This window comes from Diorhabda carinulata, chromosome 12 (genome assembly GCF_026250575.1).
Source record: "Diorhabda carinulata isolate Delta chromosome 12, icDioCari1.1, whole genome shotgun sequence".
Taxonomy (NCBI): domain Eukaryota; kingdom Metazoa; phylum Arthropoda; class Insecta; order Coleoptera; family Chrysomelidae; genus Diorhabda; species Diorhabda carinulata.
Genome location: NC_079471.1, coordinates 3,503,008 through 3,527,936, shown reverse-complemented (window position 1 = coordinate 3,527,936; position 24,929 = coordinate 3,503,008). Strand labels below are relative to the sequence as shown.

At 31.9% G+C, this 24,929-nt stretch overlaps 2 protein-coding genes across 2 annotated transcripts in view; one reads left to right on the top strand and one right to left on the bottom strand.

The window, feature by feature from the left end:
- Positions 1–2,923: 2,923 nt before the first annotated feature.
- LOC130900267 (cuticle protein-like) overlaps positions 2,924–24,929 on the top strand; it is a 34,256-nt gene continuing 12,250 nt past the window's right edge. Inside the window, exons 1-3 of the mRNA XM_057810774.1 lie at positions 2,924–2,966; positions 5,290–5,451; positions 5,534–5,897. Of these exons, the coding sequence (XP_057666757.1) occupies positions 2,955–2,966; positions 5,290–5,451; positions 5,534–5,897 (538 nt within the window). The 5' untranslated portion in view covers positions 2,924–2,954. The remainder of the gene's footprint in view (positions 2,967–5,289; positions 5,452–5,533; positions 5,898–24,929) is intronic.
- Positions 9,443–11,401, bottom strand: LOC130900146 (cuticle protein 19-like). Its single transcript, XM_057810540.1, has 3 exons — positions 11,390–11,401; positions 9,825–10,280; positions 9,443–9,700 (listed from the first exon to the last, which is right to left on the bottom strand). Exons 1-3 carry the CDS (start codon positions 11,399–11,401, stop codon positions 9,443–9,445), a joined length of 726 nt encoding a protein of 241 aa, XP_057666523.1.

Here is a 24,929-nt window from a genome sequence, read left to right as displayed (position 1 = left end):
GCGTCTTATTGCTTAAAAACTAGAGCACTTACTAGTGTCAAGTATCTATCAACTTTTATTAATTCCTTGTTGAACCGTCTAGTACTTTGAGTGTATTATAACAACGATCATTGAGATTAGGTTTGTCGTAACACCTCCCATTTTGACAAACTTGTAACATACTAATTATTTGCAACTATTTGCATAGAAATCGGCCCACAAGTTGTCACATGTTAATGCTTTGTTTAATTTATTGAATTTTATTATAACATATTTATCTTGTTTTTAAAATTATGAGTCCCTCTCGAACAAAGTGTAAATATATTTATCATTTTGGTATATTTGTGGTGTTTATGTAGCAAAAACATAAAAAAGAAATATGAACAACTTTGTAAAGAAGACTAACGCCAAATATATCGGTTTTAGAATGGACAAACTAGATAAACCATGAGTTCCTCATAAAAATTGTTGAGTCTTAATGGTTGTGGAAAGAAACAGAAAGTCCTGGATTAGACTTTGGTATTTCTATGATTTGAATGAAATATAAGAAATATTTTAATGATTGTTACTTTTGCATAGTAGTTTTATACAAACTTACAGTCTAAGTTTTCAAAATTTTTCTGAATCTATTTACGTTTCAAATGCTTTCAAAAACAATGATGTTGCCAAATTCACAGAAATTAATACATTGAAAGTGAATATGAGTTATTTTCTCAAAATGAGCTCAGTTATTCAATATAATATGATCTTAGCTCATGAAAACAAGGATGAGAACTGTTAGAAAAAAAAAAAATAGTTTTCATTTGTTTTCTAAACGACTCACGAAGTTAAATTAACATCAATGAAGTTATATAATCATTAAACTTGCTAAATTAATTGCGTTCGATTCATTAGAAATAAATATAAAGATTAATCACATTCACTTTACGTAAACAGAATCTATAAATCGAATCTTAGGTGGGCTTTGGACGTTCCAGATTGTTTCATACATACAAAAAAAAATAAATCAACAAAGATGTATTAAAAACGATTCTCTGTTTTATAACATAGTTATGGTAATTTGTGGGTCGAAAAAGTATATTTCAAAATGTGTGACTTCATTTATCGTGTATTTAGATCTATTCGAGCGTCATAGAACTAAAATTTAGATAATAAGATGTAATGGGGTTCTATCATTTTAGTGGTAGATGAAAATGCTCAAAGAATCTTTAATTCGAAAATATCTATGGTTGTCAGATATTGATAGTTCACATGCCGTAATGTATTTTTGATAAAAAATGCACATCAAACTGTCAGTTTGTAAATTGTCAATGTCAATGCCAATGTCAATGTCAATGCCAATGTCAATGTCAATGTCAATGTCAATGAATAGTCAAATTTGTCTTTATTGTCGGAAAATATTTTGATTGAATCTCTCGATTAGGGTATAAGAGGTAAAAATTATTTCTGCTAATTGTTACAATAGATAGTGCATGGAATAAGACTTCTTAGCCTCCTGTCGCCTTTTTTGGTTAATTTGTTCGCTCAAACGTCGTAATAAGCTCGCCAAATACACGCCGTTATCAATTTCTTCATGTCCTGATATTCAATGAGAATTATCCTTCGAGAATCTCAAAAAATCGAAGCTTGAAGGTGAAACTAACTTCACTATTTCCATTGTTTTTTTACAAGTAAAGTGAATCTTATTAAATTGTGTAAAGCCTTTGCTTTGTTGTGAAAATTAGCTAAAACACTTCTAAAGTGTGGGGCCTGTTCAAATTTATAGATAATATGCAATATGTACCGTATTACTACGTCTTTTAGCTCGAGTACTTCCAATTGACCTTCATCCAGTACCGCTTTGTACTTTGTTTACAGTACATCGCGACTACTACGATAAACATCTTAGCAGCTCATTCAAACTCTGCCATCTAATCTTCAATTGTTATAAATGAATAAGCAGAATCACTCAGAGAAGAAGATGGATGCCAAACAACAAGGCATCTTGAAATTTGAATCACATGGTCAAGTGAGAGTATAGGCGTGTGCAAGTAAAGCCGTAAGTGCAGTACGGGGTATCAGTGCTTTTTTCTTTATTATGAATAAAAATAATATTAAGAGTATTTAACATACGAATAATTGAGAAATTTATTAAGGATACTCGACTCAATACAGAAGAAAACAATTCGACTTATAGGCGATACAGAGTTTACCAGAAACTTATACAGATAAGAGCATAGAAGAAAGGTCGTTGACCTGACGCTGTTTTTCTGCTACCACCACGGCAGATACTCCTCCCCGAGGTGTTCAACATAATCTGACCTAGAGCAATTTTTGTAAGACAGTTCTAAACGTGGTTAATGAACACCGATTTCGCTCGCAGCGCCCAAATCGTCAAATTATCGAGACCCCTTTTTTTGGAAAAGTGCATGCCTGTGGAATCAGCTACACAGGCAGCACGTCTTTCATTAAAACTAAATATTGAACTATTGAAAATTGAACGTCTTTTATATTTTACCATAAGTTAACCATACTTCAGGCTTCTCTGTGGTTAAAACTCTTGTTCCCTCTTTTCATACTTCCATGTGCTTTATGGATGGTGTACTTTCTACGTTTTTCAAACAACCACTGCTATATTTTGAATGATCTACCACCCATGTATAGGAATGATCTCTCCACTTGACATAATGCTAAAAACATTATCTACCTTTATATAATCTATATTAATAAAAACTAATTGTAATTAATGTGTGTTTGTTCAAAAAATTTAACCACAACAATCAAAATTTATGCATGTATTATTGGGTCAATATTGTTTGAACAAAACTATGTAAGATTTCTGAAATTGCGTGTTCGATGACTATGAAAATTTTTTTGAGTAAAAATCATTAGAGTTTGAAGGTCTAGGGTGACCAATATAAATAGAAGGAAATTGTTTATTGGTTCAGTATCAATTAATCCTCAAGTATCTAAAAGTTGTGCTGAGGAAATCGAAAATGTTTGCAAAAGTGAGTGAAAATAGTGTAATAAGAGTTGAAACATGAATCATTTTCGATAAATCTATATAAAATTGTATCAGAAGTTCTATTATGAATGTTTCGGACATCTAGAAATCAGAAAATTTTGCGTTTAAACAATTTTTCTGATCAAATCGTGGTCATTTATTCATTATATTAATTTCTTAGACAACTTAGACACTTTAGAAAAACTAATAGAACCTTTGAATCACTATTTAGTTTGGTAGGATATCGTCTGGTTGACACTTACATAGTTTCTATACTTTCGTTTTATATAAAAATTTTACTGAAACATTTATCTCTATCTCAACCATTTTTTTTGGTTTTAGTAACCCTTCTATTTGCACATTTTCTTATATCTATCCTTTCAAATATTGTTTGCTGTTATATCATCATTTTCTATGCAACATTTTATATTTCTCGATATTTCCAGCTCATTTTCAGTCCATTAGTCGAATGTCAGTCATGTCAAGAAAATTGTTGATTTCGATTAGACCCAGTCGTCTTAATTCGTCCTGATATCAATAAGACTTAACAGTAATTTGCTTCAACCTACTCATTATATTTATTTTTTCTATCGTTTCCGTTTTTGTGCTTAGTTTTGAAATTTGAACAGAAACACCCCCACCATTTCTTTGTTTGACATACTTTTATTGATTCATCGGCGTTTTTTACCCATGAATATATCATTCTATCGATCTGTTTGTTTATCTAGTTTATCCCGCGGATCATAAAATCTATTTGAGGCAAGTTGTATATTCAATCGGGGCTGATGACGTAGTACTTATTTGGAACGGATCTCGGGCGATATAAAATACACCGAACTTTGTTAAGTTAACAAAAAATATCCTTTTTTTTAAGTTTTCCAAGCCCATTACCTAATCAGAGTAGTATGATGATTATTACAAATAGTCGATGTTTATATGAATCGAGACGGAAATATTTGAACAAAATTTCAGTTTTAATAAGAAAAGAATTGACTATAAAACATAAAAATTATATTGTCTTACCACAAAAACGTAATTTACTGTCAAGCATGACAAAGTTGTTTTTCTTCTTCTGAAATTCAATGAAGCTTGAAGGTCTCGGGTGACCAATATAATTTCAACAATCTTTTCATTGTTGTAGATAAAATTGTAGACAAATTGAATTCTACCTACTTTTTTTTTGAAAAAAGATTAATTATATTCAGTAAAATTCTTCACTCTTTAGTATTTTGTTCTGTTTTTATGAATTTAATCAGGGTTTTTGCATAATAAAAATTTTGATAATTGGATTGGAGATTTTCTGTGGAATATAAAAACAAAAACCAAAACTTTACGTTTAGGTCTAAAGCAGTTCTAATGATTTATCATAAACTAGGTATCAAAATGTTGATTTTTCCAAAAATTTACTACTACTAGTGTAAACAAAGCTATTCGGGTTGAGCAGTGTATTAACTCGGAAATATTGATTAACTCACGAACTACAGGTTAACATTTTATGATGTACTAGTTTAATTTTGTGAGTGAATCTTCTTGAATACACACACGGCTCTTCGGGCGAATAGGAACGTTATAAAATGGTTGCCAGCTCCAACTCAACAGCCCTCTAGTCTCATAATATACCTTGATTCGTGTTTAATGAAACCTAACCTCAATGTTTAATATGTCACAGAAATAGGACTTTGTTTTTAAAAATTCGGAGGTTTTCATAAGTGGAAGAGCTTGTTGAGACTAGCTTTCTTTTAATAATTTCTCTTTTTTATTGATTAAGGAATTGATATGGAAGTTTGAAGCAGTTGTGGCAGCAAAAAAAGACGCAGCAGACATTTGTTGAATAGTCCGAACGAATTAACCAGAATTCGTCCCTAATAGAAGACGATTCAAGCGGAAAGTCTTGTTGTGTGTCTAATGGAATAATAAAGATTCAATTTACTTCAAAATCATTCCAGATGCTCGAGCTATCAATATTGGAGTATGTGGTGGAGAAATGACAAGAGTTACGTCGAATAAAGTCGAAGAGCTTGATGATATCAAACTCCTATTTAATTGAGCCTGGACCTTGCAGATAACTATTTATTCAGAACCAAGGCAAAATTATTGCGAGGGAAAACTGATATTGAAAATGCAGTGCGAGAATTTTCACCAAGATCTCAAAGAACTTGCTGAACGTTGGGTTAAAACCATATTCTTGTATATATATTTAATAAACAAAATGAAAATCGGAAATTATTTATGAGGCACCTTCTATATTTCGTTTTGAATTCAGTATTTCAACAATAAAAAGTGGAGTTTGCTAAACTTCCATAGCTAAAATCTTGATTCTATTGCAGATCGCAGTTTTAGCTCTGCTATGCGGAATGTCTTCCTCAGGTCATCTCGATATATCCCCTTATCATGGAGCTGCTCCCTACGACAAAGTAATAGGGATCTATGATCATCCCTATGGGGGTAACATTTACGGCAATGGATACGAAAAAGATTATGATCATTATGTGAGTAGCATGTTTCTGAAATATTCTTTTTAATTGATAATCTTTTTGGTATTTTCTATTTAATTTTCTTAACTAATTTTAGCATTATCCGAAATATGAATATTCTTATGGTGTTCACGATCCTCATACTGGTGATCAGAAGTCTCAACACGAAGAACGCGATGGTGATGTCGTGAAAGGGTACTACACCGTTGCAGATCCGGATGGTACTCTACGTACAGTTCATTATACTGCTGACGATCATAATGGTTTTAACGCCGTTGTACAAAAAGACGGTCATCAAATACATCCACAAATTTACGGCAAAGTAATAGCGGAACCTGTTGTTGAAAAAGTATTAGTTGAACCTATTTACGAAAAAGTTTTGTACGACCAACCACTTTATGAGAAAGCTTATAAAAAACCCTTTTATGGTTATGAGAATGGTCCTTTAGGAAATAAATATGGTTTTCATCATTACTAAATGATTATTAATAAGTAATATTTTAAAAATTATAGACTTCATATGAAAATAACAAAGATTAAATTTTCTATTTACCGTTTTATTTTAGACGAGTTGATGTACGTCCAGGGTTTATATTCTAAAATGATTAAGTGGCCATAAATTTTGTTATTTTCAAATGAAGTACTCTGTATTATATTCCCAAGCTTAAGAACTATTTTTTTATTTCTTTTAATAATCATATTAATGGTAAGTGTAAGATCACATGTAGATAATTTTAAATAAAATATAAGCATCTCATCAACTTTTTTAATGAATTAAATTGTGCTTTTACGAGGGTGCTTCAAATACAAACTATAAAAAATATACATACACACTTTTGCCACCTCTCCGGAAGCTTTCGGATTTCTTTTTCGTAACGAATAAATAATGGTCGCATGGTGACAAATCTGGACTATAAGAAGGGTGTTCCAGTATTTCCCAGTTCAATTCGTTCAACATTTCCCTCTGTAGACAGGTTTTACGTCTTGTTTAGGAGGACACTACACAGTCAGTTGCTCAGTGAAAAAATCAACACAACACCTTTCGTTGCTGACAGTTTAACCTTCGTTTTAACTGACGCGCTTTCGTCTTTCTTTTTCCACTCCATAGACGCCTCTCCGCGATACCCAAGTGTGGTGAATTTTATCTTACACACCGCTGTAGGAGACGCGTGCAATTTCTGCTCAAAATTCAGAATTCCTGACACGCATCTGGCTGAAATTTTGCGTTTCATGAATTATTTGTCCAATTCTTCATTATTTTTGACCAAAACACGATGCGTTGCGCAACAGACATCCTGTCGCTTATAGCTACAATAAAAAGCGGTTCCGATTCTCTACATAACAGACCGGTATCAAATCCAGTACAGTCACTTTTATGACACTAAATTTTTCGCGCTTTTATTCAAAAATTCCGATTCATATTTGGACCAGTCGCACTATCTGCTGTGATTTGGGTAACCATGATAGTTAATGGAGTGGAAACTTCGTATTTTGCTTGGTGCTTTTGTTAAAAGGCTAGGCACGATTACGATTTCCGTGGTGCCTGGATTTTATTGTGCATTTTGTAAATCGACCCAAAATAAGTCGAAAATGAAGAATAAAAAATAAATATATCGCTTCGTTTTCGAGATATCGATACTTTAAGTTGGGTAAATTTATTTTTATTTAATATTTGTATATATCAACCTAACCTAACCTAACCTAACCTAACCTAATCTTCTCGTGTAGTGTGGAGTGTAAAAAGTTCAAAAATCGTGAACTTTTTAAAGCCAAAATTGTCTAAAAAAATTTTTTCTTCACGTGAGTATTATTTTAGTTTTATTTTAATATTAATTTTTTCCTTATGGGGGGCTTCGCATGGGGGGCTTCGCCCCTTGCCCCTTCAATTATAAACCAAACGAAAATTTTGAAATTTTGAAACATTCAGAACGTACTTTTTGTTCGAAAGAGGATATTTTTACATTAAATTACTAATTAAATCATCAAACTATCATTTTATTTATTTATTTATTTATATAATGAAAAATAACCGACAATTCTTTATGAAAAGCATCAAACTATTCATGTATTTATCGTATGTTAAGTTATATTCATTACAGAGTGATGAAGCTTTTCAAAAATGGCTCATTTTGTTATAAAAATCTGTTTTTTTCAATATAATTTTCGTGTATTAGGGTAAATAATATAAAAATTAAACAAAAGATCTATTGTTTATTGAATTACAAGATTCATATTGAATTTGAAGTGATAAAATATTCATTTGAAACAAAGTGTTGAACGCCATCTGTCCAATAAAGTGAATTTTGAACTAACGTTTGATTATAACTTTGAGTACCGATATCTCGAAAACAAAGCGAGATATCAAAAAATTTCATTCTTCATTTTCGATTTTCGGCCTAATTAAGCCAAATCGCGGCGCTATGGAAATCTTACTCTCCCCAAAGGCTGTAAAAACTAAAATATTGGTTGTCAGAAAATGATATTACAGTTTTATTATGAATATAAATAAAGTAAACGACTGTTTTCAAATTTCATTAATTCAAATTCATATAAGATGATTTTTAAATTAATTGAAATAAACACATGTGCTGCTTTAAAAAACAAAGATTTTATTTTTATGGCAAATACACTACATAAGTGATATTAATAAACTGTTTTATGTTACATAACTAACTAACTAACTAACTACATAACTAACTAAAAAACAAAGAAACGACATCTAATGTTCATTTCTTCAACTCTTTCTATAAGCAATATTTCATGACCTAACCTCTATTATCTTATTCTAATCAATCAAAATTGACATTGGTGACAGTGACATTTGTGACATCCATGACAGACCTATCATAGACATCATAAACCATAGATAAAGTAAGTGAACCATAATGAAACTAAAGAAATACTATTTCTTTACATTCATATTTTTTTTTATATTTTCGAGAACATAACCGATTTGTTTACTTCCGATGTTCGCATCAAGATTCATGTCCATTGAATAACATTTAAGCATTGACATTGTAGATGAGAACGCACCAAGCATAGTATTTTCTAATTATTAAACAAACATCATAGTCCAGTAATCACAGCTCCTGACTCATGAAAATTAGTTATGTTCTCAGGGGTGCTTTATTGATACAGTGAAAGTTAACATCAAAATTTTGGCCGCTAAGCGATGTATTTTTGATTAAATTTTCAAAATTCCGAATTTTGCAAATAACTCGAAATCTATGCCAAATTTCGGAAAAAGTAAAAGAATAAAAAATGTAGCTTAAAAAATTTTCTTCAAAAAATGTTCCTTGTAATTTTTCCCTAAGAGCTGTTATTTCTTTGTAAAATGCGCTCAAACTTCGGGGTCGCACTAAAAAGTTTTCGCACCACGTAGGGAAATTTCGTCCCCGGCTGAAGAAGAAACTGCTGTATCTCCTGTATCAGTAATTATTGCTATTTAGCTTGTCTTTGATGTTGTGAGTTCCTCCACTATAACCTACTGTTGTACTCTACTTATTTTATAATAAGCGCTTCAGCTATTGATACCCATGAAGGGTTCTGGTTCAAGAAAATGGTATTTTAGATGCCCTTATGACCTTCGTATGGTCACCCAGCGTGCTTAGAGCACAAACACAATCCCATATTAGAGATTTCTGTATAATTAACCAACTTTACCTTTTATTTGTGAACATAACAGTTGATCAATATGTACTTTGGTAATATTTCGTACTGTGGTGGAACCCCTTCCTAAGAGTTACTGGGAAGCTATTCCTCGTTTCAGCGTCACTTTTAGCCACCAACCATATATTATCATTGGCCTAACTACTGGGTATAACCAAAGGGTGATTTTAAGATGGAATCACCCCCTATCTCTGCTTCTGTCTTCTGTTTGTGCTCAACGACAAGCCAGCTTCATATAAAAATACAAATAAAAACTATTTTATTTTATATTGATCATAAATAACAAACTTCAACAATACAAGCGATAAGTATAATCTATCTAATAATAGTTCAGACTCTAATAATGGTAGTATGGGGCTGAAGCAGCAGCAATTGTCTTTGCTGGTTGTGCATGTGGTTGTCCAGTTCTTTCTACAACAGCATTGAAGCCACTGTGTTTATCTACGGTATATTTAACGGTTCTTATGGTACCATCAGCTTCGTGGAGAGAGTATTCACCTTGAGTGACATCTCCGTCTCGTACTTCTTTGTGGGAGTGGATGTCACCAGTGTGGTGGTCTTCAACTCCGTAAGCGAATTCATATTTGGGGTAGGTCTGGAAGAGATTCAATTGAAAACAGATGATTTGTTATCTCTATATTAGATGTGGGAATGTAGAATATGAATATCCTAATATATATCAGTACGGATAATAAATATTGATACTCATGGTTACTTACGTTTTCTTCTTCTTGGTGGTAAGCCTTGTAACTTCCTTGGTTGTAAGATGGAGCAGCTTGTTCGTAGGATACTGGAGCAACAGCTGGCGCGGTTTTGATGAAAACTGGAGCTACAACTTTAGCAGATGGTGCGGTATAATGTAATTGGGCACCGTTGCCTGCGAAGTTTAAGTTGGAGTAAGAATTTGCAGTGTAGGAAGGAGATGCACTTTTGAAAGCGACAGGTTTAGCTACTTTAACAGCTGGTGAGACATAATGTGCGATTGGAGCGGCTTGGATGGCTGGAGCAGCATGGGAGGAGTAGCTGTTAGAGTATCCGTTGGAGGGAGCTGCAAAGGCGGACGGAATGTGTTGAATGGAATTGTGGTTGTTGTTGAAAACGATTGAAGATGTAGCGCCATTATTTTCGTAACGGATAGCTTGGGTAGAAGCTACTAAAAAGGCCAATACTATGATCTGTAATAAAAATTTTTTTGTTTATTTATCAGACCGCTTTGTTACTGACGCCTGCAGAAGTATGTCGAATGGATAAGTACCTTCAATGTTGGTTGATGGCATATTCAATATAAAAACATATTTAAATTGTTTTTACTAGGAACTAAATTTAATATTAACCAGCATTTTTGACAGTAAAATATGAAAAAGCTTGAAATATGCTGTTATATTTTATTATGATTAATATATAATTAAATTTAGTGATCGCATATCCGCTCAAATAGTTTCATAAGTCGATAAATTTGAAAATTTTATCTCAAATAATGTCATTTAAATATTTACTATTGTGGTAACCTTGTTAGTTTTTGATTTATCATTCGAAAAGTGAAAATCGAAGATAATTTCAAACTCTTATTAATCGATAATGGTAATTATTTAGAATTGGGGCTCCACCCCAAACACACTCCAAAAATTTTGTCGCGCATTAGTGCTCCGAAAGTACTTTAATGGTGCAGGAGACACAATCATTATCTTATACATAATAAATGTCAATAATTATCCAATCATATCGGAATACGAGGACATCTAGAGCAATAACACATGAGGTTAGGTTAGGTTAGGTTAGGTTAAGTTAGGTTAGGTTAAGTTAGGTTAGGTTAAGTTAGGTTAGGTTAAGTAAAATAAGCTTGGGTTAAATTAGGTTAGGTCAATCGTTGGAAACTCATCGTGAAATATTTATGTATTTCTACTATTTAATATTATAGGTATCAAGGATGTGACAGTTAATCATAATTTCGTGGATCATATTAAATGTAATTGTTAATTATTTTGTAAATGTTGATAATTCATGTAATGAATAAAATAACTTTTTATTGATGTATAAACAAATCATGTAAACTGAAATTATGTTGAAAATATTAAAAAAATATTACCCCCACCTTAACATAATTTATTTTATCCCCTAAAAGGATCTGAAGTGCAGCAAAAAATTTTTGGAGTAAGTTTCTAAATATATACCATCGATAGTTTTTTTTTTTTTGACTTTTTCAAAAATCCAGCTCAGTTTTGATCGTAAATTGTTATTGACAGATTTTTGGATGTTTTGTAAATATTTTCGACTTTTGTCTTACCTTGGACACCATATTGTATATTGAATAATGCTATGAGTAAACTTAGATTGGTACTGATTAGAAACAATAATCAAACACATTTTTATACCAAACCGTTCACTGGTATGTGATATTGAAAAATATAGAGCCCATGGGTACACAGGTATATGGGCATTGACTATTTTACTTACGTAATTCATTGCCGAAAATTTGACCCTAATTAAAACGATTGTTACTGATTGATAGATGTAGAGCAAAATTATTAGGTAACTAATGATATTTTTCTATTGCTGCAAGTGTATGTAAATCAACCTTCAAAATGTTTGGTTATATAATTGTGAGCGGCTTCTATTAAAATGTAGGTAAGATAAATATACATATTGAAATTGAGAGCGATATCTTTTTTGAAAAATTGTTTTTATAAACAGAAAAACCTGTTTGTATTTGTAATAAACTGATATTATTAGTTCAAAAATCATATAATATGCTAGGGAGACGGTTTAAAAAACGTTTTTTCGTATCAAAACTATTTAAAATTATGTTTCAAATAAAAATTTCGACTCATTACATTATTATAAGCCATTAAAGTGAGTAGCTATCCTTCAGAATTCAGTGTGCTACAGTAAGCGGTCGTTCAGGTCCTCGAAAAGAATGAGCTACGAGCTCAAAATGATTAATTACATAAAGAAAAGGAAATGCTTTATGATGTTGAAATAGCTGATTAACACAAAGTTATTTTATATCGATTATTCTTCGGTATTCATCAATAAAAAAATGTGTCTCTAATCAAAAGGTAACGTGGAGTTGCTAGGTGGTGAAAATATGGCTGCTAGCGAAAGAAGCTTAGTCAACAACTCACTATCCACAAGGAACTTTAATAAAAATATCTCTAAATCGATAAAGTTCAAACAGCTCCAGATTGTCTCTAACCAAAATGAGTTCATCCGATTGATATTTTGGTTTGTTGTTAAACCAAAAGTAACTACATTTATTCCTAGATTTCCAACTTGCGTGCAAAGACAATAGCAAAGTTATAAGTACGATAACTTGCATCTAATCGATCAGATGAGTTTCATTAGGGCATGTTTTTGTTGCAGTCGTATTTCTTTGAGAACTTAGATTTGCGCACAGCTTCTTCATCGCTATCGTCTTTGTCATAGCGCCACAGGAAGGAACCACCTTTCTGGTTTGCTTAAACGTTTACTATCTGTTGTTGGTGGAAGCTGGTACTTAAATATGTGATTAAATTTTTGATACCAAGTTTCATACATCTTCAACACGATGTTTATTTAACAACAGAAGAATTTTTTATTTGATTGAAAATTAAAAAAACTATATTGCAGAAGATAGACAAAATAATATAATAAAATTGATTTGACAATGATAATGACCAGTTTAGAAGAATTCGCTATAAAAGCTATTGACCGTCTGGTTTTAAAAAACCTGATCGGTATTAATGATGCTTCTTCATTCATAAAATTTATTTAGTAGTCGACCTTTCGAGAATTACTACAAGGTCATTTATACGATGTTCCATGTGAATACGACAGACTATTGTTTACTTTTTATTTTGAATCATTGGCGTACCCAATCGATTTTCTTATTGTTAATGTTTATCATTCAATAAGTTTTGTGACTAATTTGAAAATACCTTTTTATGTCAAAAATTTATTCATCAATATAAATCACCTTCAAGAGCAATACAATCTACTCTAACTTCTCGATGCCGTGCTTATAGAAGGATTTGTCTTTTGCCTCAAAATAAGCTTCAGTTTCAGCAATTGCTTCTTTATTTGAGCTGTATTTCTTAACGGTGAGCATTTTTTTAAGATCAGCGAATAGCCAGTAATCACTGGGGGCTAGAATCTGGACTATACGGTGGATGAGGAAGCAATTCGAAATGTAACTCGTTCAATTTAATCATCGTAGCTATCGGCTTATGAATCGGTGCATTCTAGTAGCGAAAAAGTGTTTTTTTCTTCGACATTTGAGGTTGTTTTTCCTTGATTTTCTAACAATTCAACAAATCTATGTAGTATTGAGCGTCTTGCTTCCCAGCTGACTGTTGTGCCTTTGGAAGCTTCGGACGTGGTTCACCTGCTGCAGTCCACTGAAATGATGATTAGTTTTCAATCCGGATGGATCCATGTTTCATCCATTATCAAAAATCTGATTAATTACGTGTAAAAATGACCACTGTGAGTAAACGCGGCACCCACTTTGTGAAAAGCTTTCTCATGGTCAAATATTCATGCATAATTGTAAGCACACTGCCTTGTGATATCTTTACGGCCTCATCTATCCCACGCAATTACAATTTACGATTAGATATACGCACTTTTTGGACTTTTTTTATATTTTCTGAAGTAACTACCTCAATTGGACTCTGTAGTCTGTAGGACCACATTTAAATTCAGCAAACCAATAAATAGTTCTTTTTGATGGAGCAAAGTCCGGATAACACTTTTCAAGCCATTGCTGAGCCTGTACAGTACTTTTTTTATCAAGAAGCAGTGGAAGTTAACGCACGAAATTGTTTTAAATCCATTGTTTTGAAAATAACAAAAGTAACTCCACTTAAATGTTTCTCAATTTTTTTTCTGACTATTCGAAATATCATGAAATATCATACATAGTGTTTTGACAGTTGGTACGTCATAAACGTCATATGGATTTGACAATGGCAGCCCCATCTGTGTGTCAGCCAAATGACTTATTGTTGAGAATTGATCTAATTGACAGCTGACCTGATGTATTCCAACCTTTACCCTATACTTGCCTCACACTATTTTGTTTTATATAGAGTCAAAGTTGGTAACCATGTTCATGTTAATTTTAATTCAGTTAAGTTGGCAATTTGTAATTTCAAACATTTTTAAGTATTGAGCAACAACCCGACTATTGTTTAGCAAGAGTTTTGATTCAAAAGGTACATTTTGAAACTCTGTTCAATAATCTGAACATTTTGTCAACTTTGGACTTCATCATTTCTCAACAAAGAACCCAAACCCACTGAAAATAACAACACTTATTGAGTTATGTTTTACGTTCTTAGAATAATATTAACTACAGTCATTATCATAATAACTAATCCTGAATATTAGACATCTAACTCTTCAAAAGTTATAGATTTTGTTTTATGTCTAACTGATCATTCTTCGTACAATGAACTTTCAGAATTTCAGAGGATTCTTTCAAAATATTTAAGGCAGGGTTTGTCAATTGTCTGTATGAATGAATAATGAAAAGCCTTTTGAACTTGAATGACATTGGTAGTTAATAATATTGTTCAGCAGTAAAGGGTACAACAATAAACAAGGAATTAACGAAAAATTGTTACTTCAGTGTTTCTAGTGAACTCCAAAAACCCTATAAAGTGAAAACTGACTGAAAATTTTCTTTGCTTTGACTAAAAATAGATTTAGTACCACAATTGAGACATAAATACTGGTGTTTTTGAAAAACAACTTGAAAAATATGAGCTGTCTCTAAAAAACGATCTTATCTTTGTATCACTTCAAGTTTTGTTGGTATTTGGGATAATTATGAAGAAGAAAATGAACAGTGAGTTGGGGATGTGAATAAAACACCCTATAAGATAATGTAATTCATCAAGGGGTGTCGTGAGTAAACATATCCAAATTTTACATTAAGCAACAACAGTTTATTCATGAATAATTGCCATTATTCCAAAATATTTTTTTAACAATCTTAAAACACCCAACTAAATTGGAAGGATTTACATTTAAACGAAATAAGATTCAAAAGCAATCAATCTCCATATTCAACGGGAATAAGAGCTGAAACATCAGCAATGAAGAAATTAATGAGGTCGACTAATATAAAACCGTTAAGAACAATCAAATGGGTGACTCTTAGAGATAAAACGAGAAGTTAGTGTAATAGAGAAGATTTAGGAATGCAGTATATAGTGAGATGGGTTAGAGAACGTGAACGAAGTTGGAAACATCATGGGAAAGAATACCAGGGAACATATGGGCAAACTAAATACACGAAAACCATTAGAGAGACCACCAAAAATATGATATGAGAGTTGTAGCTGAGCTTATCAAAAACAGCTCTACTCCAATGAATTTAATAACTTCCTACAAATAGTTGGATTAAAAATTTAGACAGAGTTAAAAATTTTGAAGAAAACTTTAATTGAAATTGACAAGAAAGTTTATTTTAAATTCTTTTTCAGTCTTGAGTTTGAATGATTTATTATATTGACCACGATTTTTGTGTAAATCTTAATAAAACAGTATTTGTAACAGCAGGAAATTATCGTTGTTAGTCGATTATTATAATCTAGGTTATTGTTGACGACGGCGACGCTAATGACATAACACTAATCCAGTCCATTGTTTACCCATAAAACGATTGTTGTGTTTTTTTATTATGTAATTTTTACCGTTTACCGACTAAAGTCTACCATTGCGATTATGTAATCTGCAGGGTATGACCTAGTTGCGGAGGAGTGTTTTGTTGTTTTATAGCCGATTGAATAGTCCCGCTAGACCATAAACGGGATTAGATTGTTGGGAGGTTGTTCTAGTTAAAAAGAATGCGACTAGGCCCGTCTATACAGATGAAGTATTATGAACGTAATTAAAAGCTAGTTGGAAAATAATTGATTACCGTATTGAAAATAAGATATTCTAGTATCGTAATTTGATCGTTTTGCTGCGTCATTTTGGTTTCGTGTAAAGTCATACATGGTATACGTTTAGCATATACCTACAATGTACTCAAATATCATTTATCAAAAAATTGCTTCGTCTATATTATCGTCCGTCGTGAAATCGATTATGTAAATGCTCCATTGGATTGAAGAATATCCAAATCGGGCGAATTGGATGGGTGTTCAATAACTGTACGTTGATCTTCAAGCTTAATTTCTTCTACTATTGAAGAAAATTGCGTACATAATTTTCTTGACAAATATTCGTCATTTTTGGTGTTGCTGAATCTTCGTAAATCTATACACGGTTCTACTAGAAGTTTGTATGATTCTAGTACGATTTTTACTTACACATGAAGATGATCATGTAAATTTAAATTTAATATTAAGGATTTGGATCGCTTTTTTAATGTTTCCAACAGTAATTTAGGAGCTGGACCAACACTTAATTCATTACCTAGCGATATCCATCCTTTTTTAAATCAGCTATATAAAAAAATAATTGTTCGTGAAGGACTTTCATCACCAAATACAATCGTTCAAAACTTTGTAATTCACTTAAATATAATGCATAACATGCACATGATCTCTAAGAAATCCATATTTGGTAATTATTTAGTTTAGGTTGCATACGCCCGATTTCCTTGAAATATTAGTATGTTATACAGTTTTTTATGCTGAAAAAGAAGGTATATGGCGTGGAAAATATTCCTTCACATAGTTTTTATAGTTTGGAAAATGTACACTACCTTGAAAAGTTGATATTTTGCATTTACTTGATGTTGGAAAGAGTTAAGGGCCGAGGAAGGGTGTTCTGTTGAAAATTTAGACTTTTAACACCCCTCCTCCTCGCCCCAAGCCTCTCCAATATTAAATATAATTAGTTATGACTAATGTAATGATACAAATCAATTTCCAACAATAATAATTTATTTACACGTACAAATAATCATTAATTTCTATTGGATACATTCGTGAAATTCCTTCAATAAAAGCTTTAATTCTATTTGAATATGAATAATTTTATTTTAAATGAAAATTTTCCAAAATAAAAATACTGACGATAATGATATCTAGTTCTTCCATAACGCAGTATGTTATCACGAATATCTCGTGTCGCTCAATATTTTGAGTATGAGCCTAACCTAACCTAACCTAACCTAAAACAACATAACCTAATCTAACCTAATCTAACCTAACCTAACCTAACCTATCTACATTTTAAACTTCGAAAAAGTATGTGAAGGAATAATTTTCGCGTCCAACAGTTATATATTTTCTTTTTCAGCATAAAAAACTGTATAACATATTAAAATTTCCAGGAAATCGGGCGTATGCAACCTAAACTAAATAATATTTTGATAGCAAATCATATGTATCAAAATTAGTTTATGATAGCGAGACAACTGCAGTCAAAGCTTATCACTTGAGGATTGTGACATCTCAAAATATAGGGAGTGGTACTCGTATAATGCGTGTGCGGTTCAGACTTCTAAAAAAATTGAGATGAATGTACACATGTACATTATGAATATATATTCTGATTTCTCAATAATAACATATTTTAATTTCATAATATTATAGATAAAAATGAAAAATAAATTATCATTGATCTAATTTCGTCAATTATAAAAATTTCAGATCCGTATATATTAAAAAAATGCCTAATTAATTGACATTAACATTCAGTTGAAAATATTAAGCAAGTCAGAGTGTGTGTGTGTGTGTGTGTGTGTGTGTGTGTGTGTGTAATAAGCAATTATGTAAATATTGAATAATTACAAGTGTATTCAACTTTTTCGTTTCAATCTAATTATTATTAAGAAGTTGAAGGTCTATCGTGTCCTTTCCACAATTCAGTTTTCAAGAAAAGTCATTGAAATTAGTAATCCTTTTATTTCTGACATTCCATGGCTCCTGGCCTGTTCTAGTGATCTCCATAAAGTCTATTAACTTCTCAGCCCGAGACCTTATTTTACTGCAACTACTCCGGATATTGTTAATAAACTCCGTGGTGTCATATGAATCTGCAACGAGGGTGGCGCTAATGCTTAATTCAGATGAAAAGCTCGCTCTCATTATTTAATCTTGGCTACACCTTCTCGAATAATGGGAGTTTGGCTAACCGAAATAATTATTTTTCTTCGTTTTTTATATTTTGAATTAATATTCGGTCCTAGAGATCAATATAATCTAATTAGGTAAAAAAAATAAAGAAAATTCATAAGTATTTTTTATTAATATAAAATAATATAAATTAACAAGTTAACAACGTATAATTAATAAACAAAAACTACAACTAAAGTTGCAGGATCAGTACCAAAAATTACTGATAAACTTTCTTCAGATTGTTCTGTGATTGTGGATTGCCAGACTTTTCAACTACAGCTTGAAAACCGCTATGTTTATCAACTCTGTATTTGACAGTTCTGATTGTACCATCTGGTTCCTGAAGAGAATATTCTCCTTGAGTGACATCACCGTCTCTGGATTCTTTGTGTGAATGGATATCGCCATATTGGTGGTCTTCTACTCCATAAGAGAATTCGTATTTTGGGTAAGTCTGGAATAATACAAATTTGTCAGATATATTGTTAATGCGATATTATTTTGCTACTTACGTTTTCTTCTTCGTTTTGGTGATTGTACTGTTCGTCTGCTACATTTCGTTGGGAAGGCGATGAATACTGGCTAGTTCGTTGAGCTGGTGAATAGTACTGCATCATTTGATCCGCAGCTCCTGAATACTTAGCAGATGATGAATATTTCAAAGTTTGATCAGCCGGTGAAGCATACTCCACAGTTTGTTGAGCAGGTACAGAGTATTGTTTAGTTTGATAAGCAGGTGAAGGGTACTTTGAAGTTTGTTGAGCAGGTAAAGAATACTTTTGAGTTTGTTGAACAGGTAGAGAGTACTGTTGAGCTTCTTCAGTTGGTCCAGTATACAGGAGACGACTGGAGCTAGATGATTTCTTATTAGCATTGTTTTCTTCTTGTGTAGAAGTTTGGGTATACAATAGGTTTTTCGATCTAGTAAAAGTTTGTCCACCATATGCACCTAATCCTTCCGAAGTTGGTAATGGAGAATTCGTATATTTTAGAGTAGGTTTGGAAACTTTTTGAGCAGAATAAACAGATTCTTGATTATAATAATCGCTAGAGGAAGAAGCTATTGGCTCGTAGTTATATTGGGGTCGAGAATAAGTATATTCAGTTGATTTTGGATTCTGTTGGGATATAATGTGTTTGATATTATTTTGGTAGTCATTGAATTTAGCGTATGATGTTGGTATATCTTCAACAGCTACTGAATATCCGATAAGAAGAACTGCTACTATCTGGAATGAGAAAGACAAAGTCTTCAATATATTGATGATGACTTCATCCGTAGATTTCGAATTATGAAAATTCCATCAATATTAGAAATTGAATGAAATGTAGAAAGCAATGAATTTATCTCACGCGCGAAGAAGAGCTCTCGATTTATACCATCTCCATTGATTTTGTCTTTTCTCAATATGAAAATGATAATTACAAGCTTTTTTTTAAGATTCGGGATAAGTAAGAAGACGAAATTATGAGAAAAACTTGTATAAGGAAATAAAAGAATACCTTCAGCAGAAGCACACAGAATTGTAGAGAAATAATGAATTTAGCTTCTACACCATAATCGAATCGTATTGAGACACATTGGGAGAATTACATGATTCGCCAGGTCAAACTTGTAAGACTACCTGGTCACTTTGGAGTGAACGGCAATGAATTGGGATATCCTCTTGTAAACCCTTCAATTGATCCATAGCTATTATTCCCAACCAGTCACCAAGCTTGGAATGGGAAATAAAAGGACAAAAAACTATCACTCAGTATATTAGATTCGACGAAAATGATCCTTATGGGATATTGCCTTGTCAATTACCAACCGCAAAACTTCAAAAGTTTCCTGATGACTATAACGAAGCCACCGAGGTGGCTGCTTTGAAATTGTGAAGCCTTTGCTAGGAGAAACATCGTTTTTCTTGAAGCCGAAATAAGAAATGGATGTAATATGCTGCAGGGATGCATAATAGATCTTCAGTAACTCCAATTTTCTTCATAAACTTGACAATATAATATTTCGTCAACAGAATGTACCAAAATATATGATATGTAGTTATTCCTTTTTTGTTTTGTTGAAGAGTGTATTAAAAATAATGATGATATAAGCAAAAAAACTTGATTGACTATAATTGTGAAGAGATTAACGAAAATCTTGATACAAACGACTCAAAATAAGAAGCGCGGCTGATTTAGTTGAAGATATTGTAGAATTTCTTGAGGGAAACGATGATGAAATGTTAATCTATTCGAAAAAAATTATTTTTATAAGAAATATTCGAAAAATTGATTAAAAAAGAAGTTCAATTGAAAATGAAAACAAGATAAATCGATTATGTTAGTTTGATAATTTATTCTATTTATTTAGAAATTTATTATTGAATGATTTCAACGGTACCTTAACGAGCATGTTGCTTTTTGAAATTTCTCTTCGGTGATCAACACATACTAATTTTTTAATGAGTTTATTGATTATATATACATTTCTCCCGAATGAAAAAAATGTCTCCACCCATAGCAAATGTGATAATATTTCTTAATAATATATGTAGTAGTTATATAATGTCATCAGTAGATGCTCTGGTTATGCGTATATAAAAATTGGAGATCTGTAAAAAATATTCAAAAAATTTGGGATCGCGTCTAATTAATTATCATTCAGACCATAATAAAAAGCACTCTACACCCAATATATCAAATTATTTATTGGTAATTATGTAAATGTTTATATAGTTAAAAAATTATAAGTCTACCTGAACCGTTCGAAATTTGTGTCGCTTTATGATATTGAGGTACAGATTTTCACTTATACCTCAAAATATTGTCGAAAAGTAATTATATGAACGAAACAGTGTATAAAAGAAAAGAAGAGGAACTACGAGGATATATTGAAAAATTCTTAGAACCAAACAAAATTTCAATGTCAAAATATTTTATTACTTAACATATTCTCTTCTTAATTGGATACATTTATTACAGCGAACCTGCTTTAGTCTTTAGACCTTTCAAAAAACAACGTTTCTTCTTGCTCTGCAAACCAGACCTCCACAGCTTTTATTACCTCCTCGTTGGAAGAAAATTCACGACCTTTTAAAATTTTTTTCACTTGAAGAAAGAGATGATAGTCGGACGGAGCCAAATCTAGTGAATAAGGGGAGTGTTCTATTATTTCAAACCCTAAATCACGAATAGTAACAAGAGATTTGTGTGCAGGAGCGTTGTCCTGCAAAAACAAAACACCTTTGGATAGCTTTCCGCGTATTTTCTCTTTAATTTTTTCCTGTAGAGTGGTCAGTAATGTCGAAGAATAATCTCCAGTTATTGTTCTACCCTTATCTAACAAATCAATCATGATTACTCCATGGCAATCTCAAAAAACTGAAGCAAAAACGTTTCCAGCAGATTTTTGGACACGAAACTTCTTAGGTCTTGGAGAACAAGAGTGTCGCCATTCCATCGATTGTTACTTTGTTTCTGGATAGTAGAAATGTGTCCAAGTCTCATCCATAGTAACAATTTGGTTAAAGAAGTCTACCGCGTTTTCAAATCGAGTACAGATCGAACGCGATGCTTCTTGCACTCTTTTGGTCAACATTCAAACATTTGGGGATCCATTTTGCAGCAATTTTTCTTATGTCCAAATTGACGTGAACTATATGATGACCGCGTTCGTATGAAATATTCAGTGCTTCAGAAACTGATATAGAAACTGGTCTTTCCGATCGGTCATCATCTTCAATGGAAAATTTACTTCTTTTGAAGCTGGCGGCCCGATTTTTACCTCTTACCTCTCAACTTTTTTAAATACAGATACTTGATGAAGGCTCGATACTCCAATTTTTGGATTTTTACAATTTCGGTGGACATCTTTTTTCTTTTAATTTATTGCGTAACTCTGATTTACTTTTTTGACGTCAAATTATACACTGACACTTCTAATAATTTATTGTTCGTTGCTATGGCAACGCAATATTTTGTTTATTGCATGGAACTGGTCTAAGTTAACCAGATATCAATGCATCTTCGTAAGTGAAGGAGATAAATACTTGAAAATGAGTCGAATCATTTACATACCTAGGCGAATAATTTACTGGAAGACCGAATATGAAAAAAAGAAATACAAAAAAGAGAACTGAAACTAAATAAATATACAAGGTTTGTCCCTAAAGTACCTATAGCACATATATATTTGTATTGTTGACAGCTCTATACCTAAACTAATCTCAATTTGATTGAAGTAGTCTTGAAAGACATTTTTTGTATTTGTTTTAACTTTTCGTACATCACTTTTGAGCTGTATTTTTTAACTGAAAAAGAGCCAAAAGTAGAGTAAGGAGACTGGTGAAACTATACGAATTGGTTGTTTGCTAAATATTGTTACAAAAGGTTCAAGAATCGTATTGGTTTAACCATCTATAATCGCTTACCCAAAGATGTGATATTTAGCAATTTAAAATGTGAATACTGTCGCTTTATCAACATTCTTGATAATTTTTTTCAACAACAACAAAATATGTTAAAGTTTTTCTAGATTCTCCTCCAAAAACATTGATATATTCGCCAAAATATTAGAACATTCGACAGCTATGTAAGTGTGCGAAATTTTAAAGAAAAATTAGATGGAATACTAAAAAAGAAGATGGAGAAAATATATAAAGCCTTCTGGGATTGCCTTGCTCTCTCTATACGAGATATACGGATCCTTTTGCTTTGTTCCAGACCAATTTTATAAAAAATAACTTGCCCTCAATTACTGAATTATCTATATAAACAATGTTATGATTGATATGTGCTTTTCTGGGTGCCGAAGCTGAAGTTAATGTGTGTGTTTTTCAATCCAAATTTAGCAATTTTATGGCGACACAAAATATTTGTGTTTCCTGTTCCTGCTATGACTCTAGCTGATTTATTTCTCTATATGGTACGCCTCCAGGTGTAATGCCCTAGAGTTTCGCAGTCTTTCGCTCTTTGAAAGACTTTGGATAGAAGTTTCATGGGTATCCACTATTATATGGATCTTGGGAGTAAGTTTTGAAATTTTTGATGTTCATAATAATGCATCACCCCATATTTGAACGATTTTTTAACCTAAACACATCGGAAACTTCAATATGGCTTAGGTAATTCTAATAATTTGAGAAAACAGGTCTTGAATACTTGAGGATATTTGACAAAAATGATTAAAAAATTAGATTTCTATTAGTTTTATTATAAAAATATAAAAATTTCATATATATTTTCATATTTATTATAAAATATAATCACTGCGATTTTTTTGAAAATATGCCTCAAAATAATTGAGATCATTACATTATATTGCAATAAAATTTTGATTTGGAAAATAATACAAAAATTCTGAAAAATATGAACAAAACAAAATTGAAATTGAATTAATAATTTAAATATTAACGATACTGACAAATGATAGCATGAAAATAACCAATTAAATGATCAAATGTTACCCATAGGGATATATGAAACAGCTACTGTTCAAATTTGGAATGAATAAATACGAGGTATGATCAAAAAATACGGTAAAGAAATTTTTAAAACAAGAATAATTCATGCTGAAAACTTTCAATTAGTATGTCTCGTTTCTTTATGTATAGAGACGAGTAGTTATACGTTTGAACCCATTTCTGTGATGAAACGTGAATCTCGAAAAGCATAGATATCAATATGTTTTACATTTACCTAATTTTTTAATGACAAGGAAGCCGCATCTACCATTGGGGCAATTAGCCACGTAGAACAGTCGGAAAGTACTTAGAACTCAAAAATAGTTTCTAAATGTGCAAAAAGTTGACACATTTGTCTATTTTTCAGAGCTTAGTATAGAATTTAAAATCTCGTACGAATTCGTGTAAAGTGTTTTGATAGATGATTTGCAAAAAAGACACAAATCTCTTCTTTGATTCGTGTTTTTGGTGGCTAAAATTTTTCCTCTCTTATGACATCTGTCTTTCTCACCATATTTAACACTTGGCTCTTTCAGGAAATAAAAAATTTAGTGATATGGAATATTATTAACATTCTAGACGTTAGGAAGACCATGTGTCAGTTAAAGGATTCAACGTTGAAGAAGAGTTTTTGTACAAACCTAGTAGCATTAGTATCAAAATGTGAATAATTATTTTTTTTTTTAATAAATAACTTGTTATAATTATAAAATGCATCAATGACCATAAGCGACCGATTCTTGACCAGATTTATGAACAACTGCTCTAAATCCGTGATGAGGATCAGAGGTATATTCTACAGTACGAAGACTTCCATCGGCGTCCACCACTGAGTATTGGCCTTTCACGACATCGCCATCCCTAACTTCGTATTGATTCTTTGCATCCCCAGTACTAGGATCTTCTATTCCATATTTGAAAGCGTATTTTGGTATATCCTAAAAAGGAAAAACAATTTATTTCATATCAAAAACATTATAATGAAGAAACTTTGTACAAAAAATGTTAAAAACCATGGATGAAAATGGTCCGAAAAGAGAAAACCGGTTCCAAAGAAGGCAAAGACCGTTTCATCTGCAGACATGGTCGTGGCGTCGGGTTTTTGGGATGCGCGTGGGATAATTTCCATTCATTATCATGAAAAAGAAAAAACTATCTACTACAAAGTTATTGCAACGTTTGAGCCAAGAAATCATGCAAAAACGGCCGCATTTGGTTAAGAAGAAAGTGTTGTTTCATCAAGACAACACACCAGCTCACATATCCGTTATTACTATGGCTAAAATTGATGAATTAAAGTTTGAATTGCTACCTCAAGCAA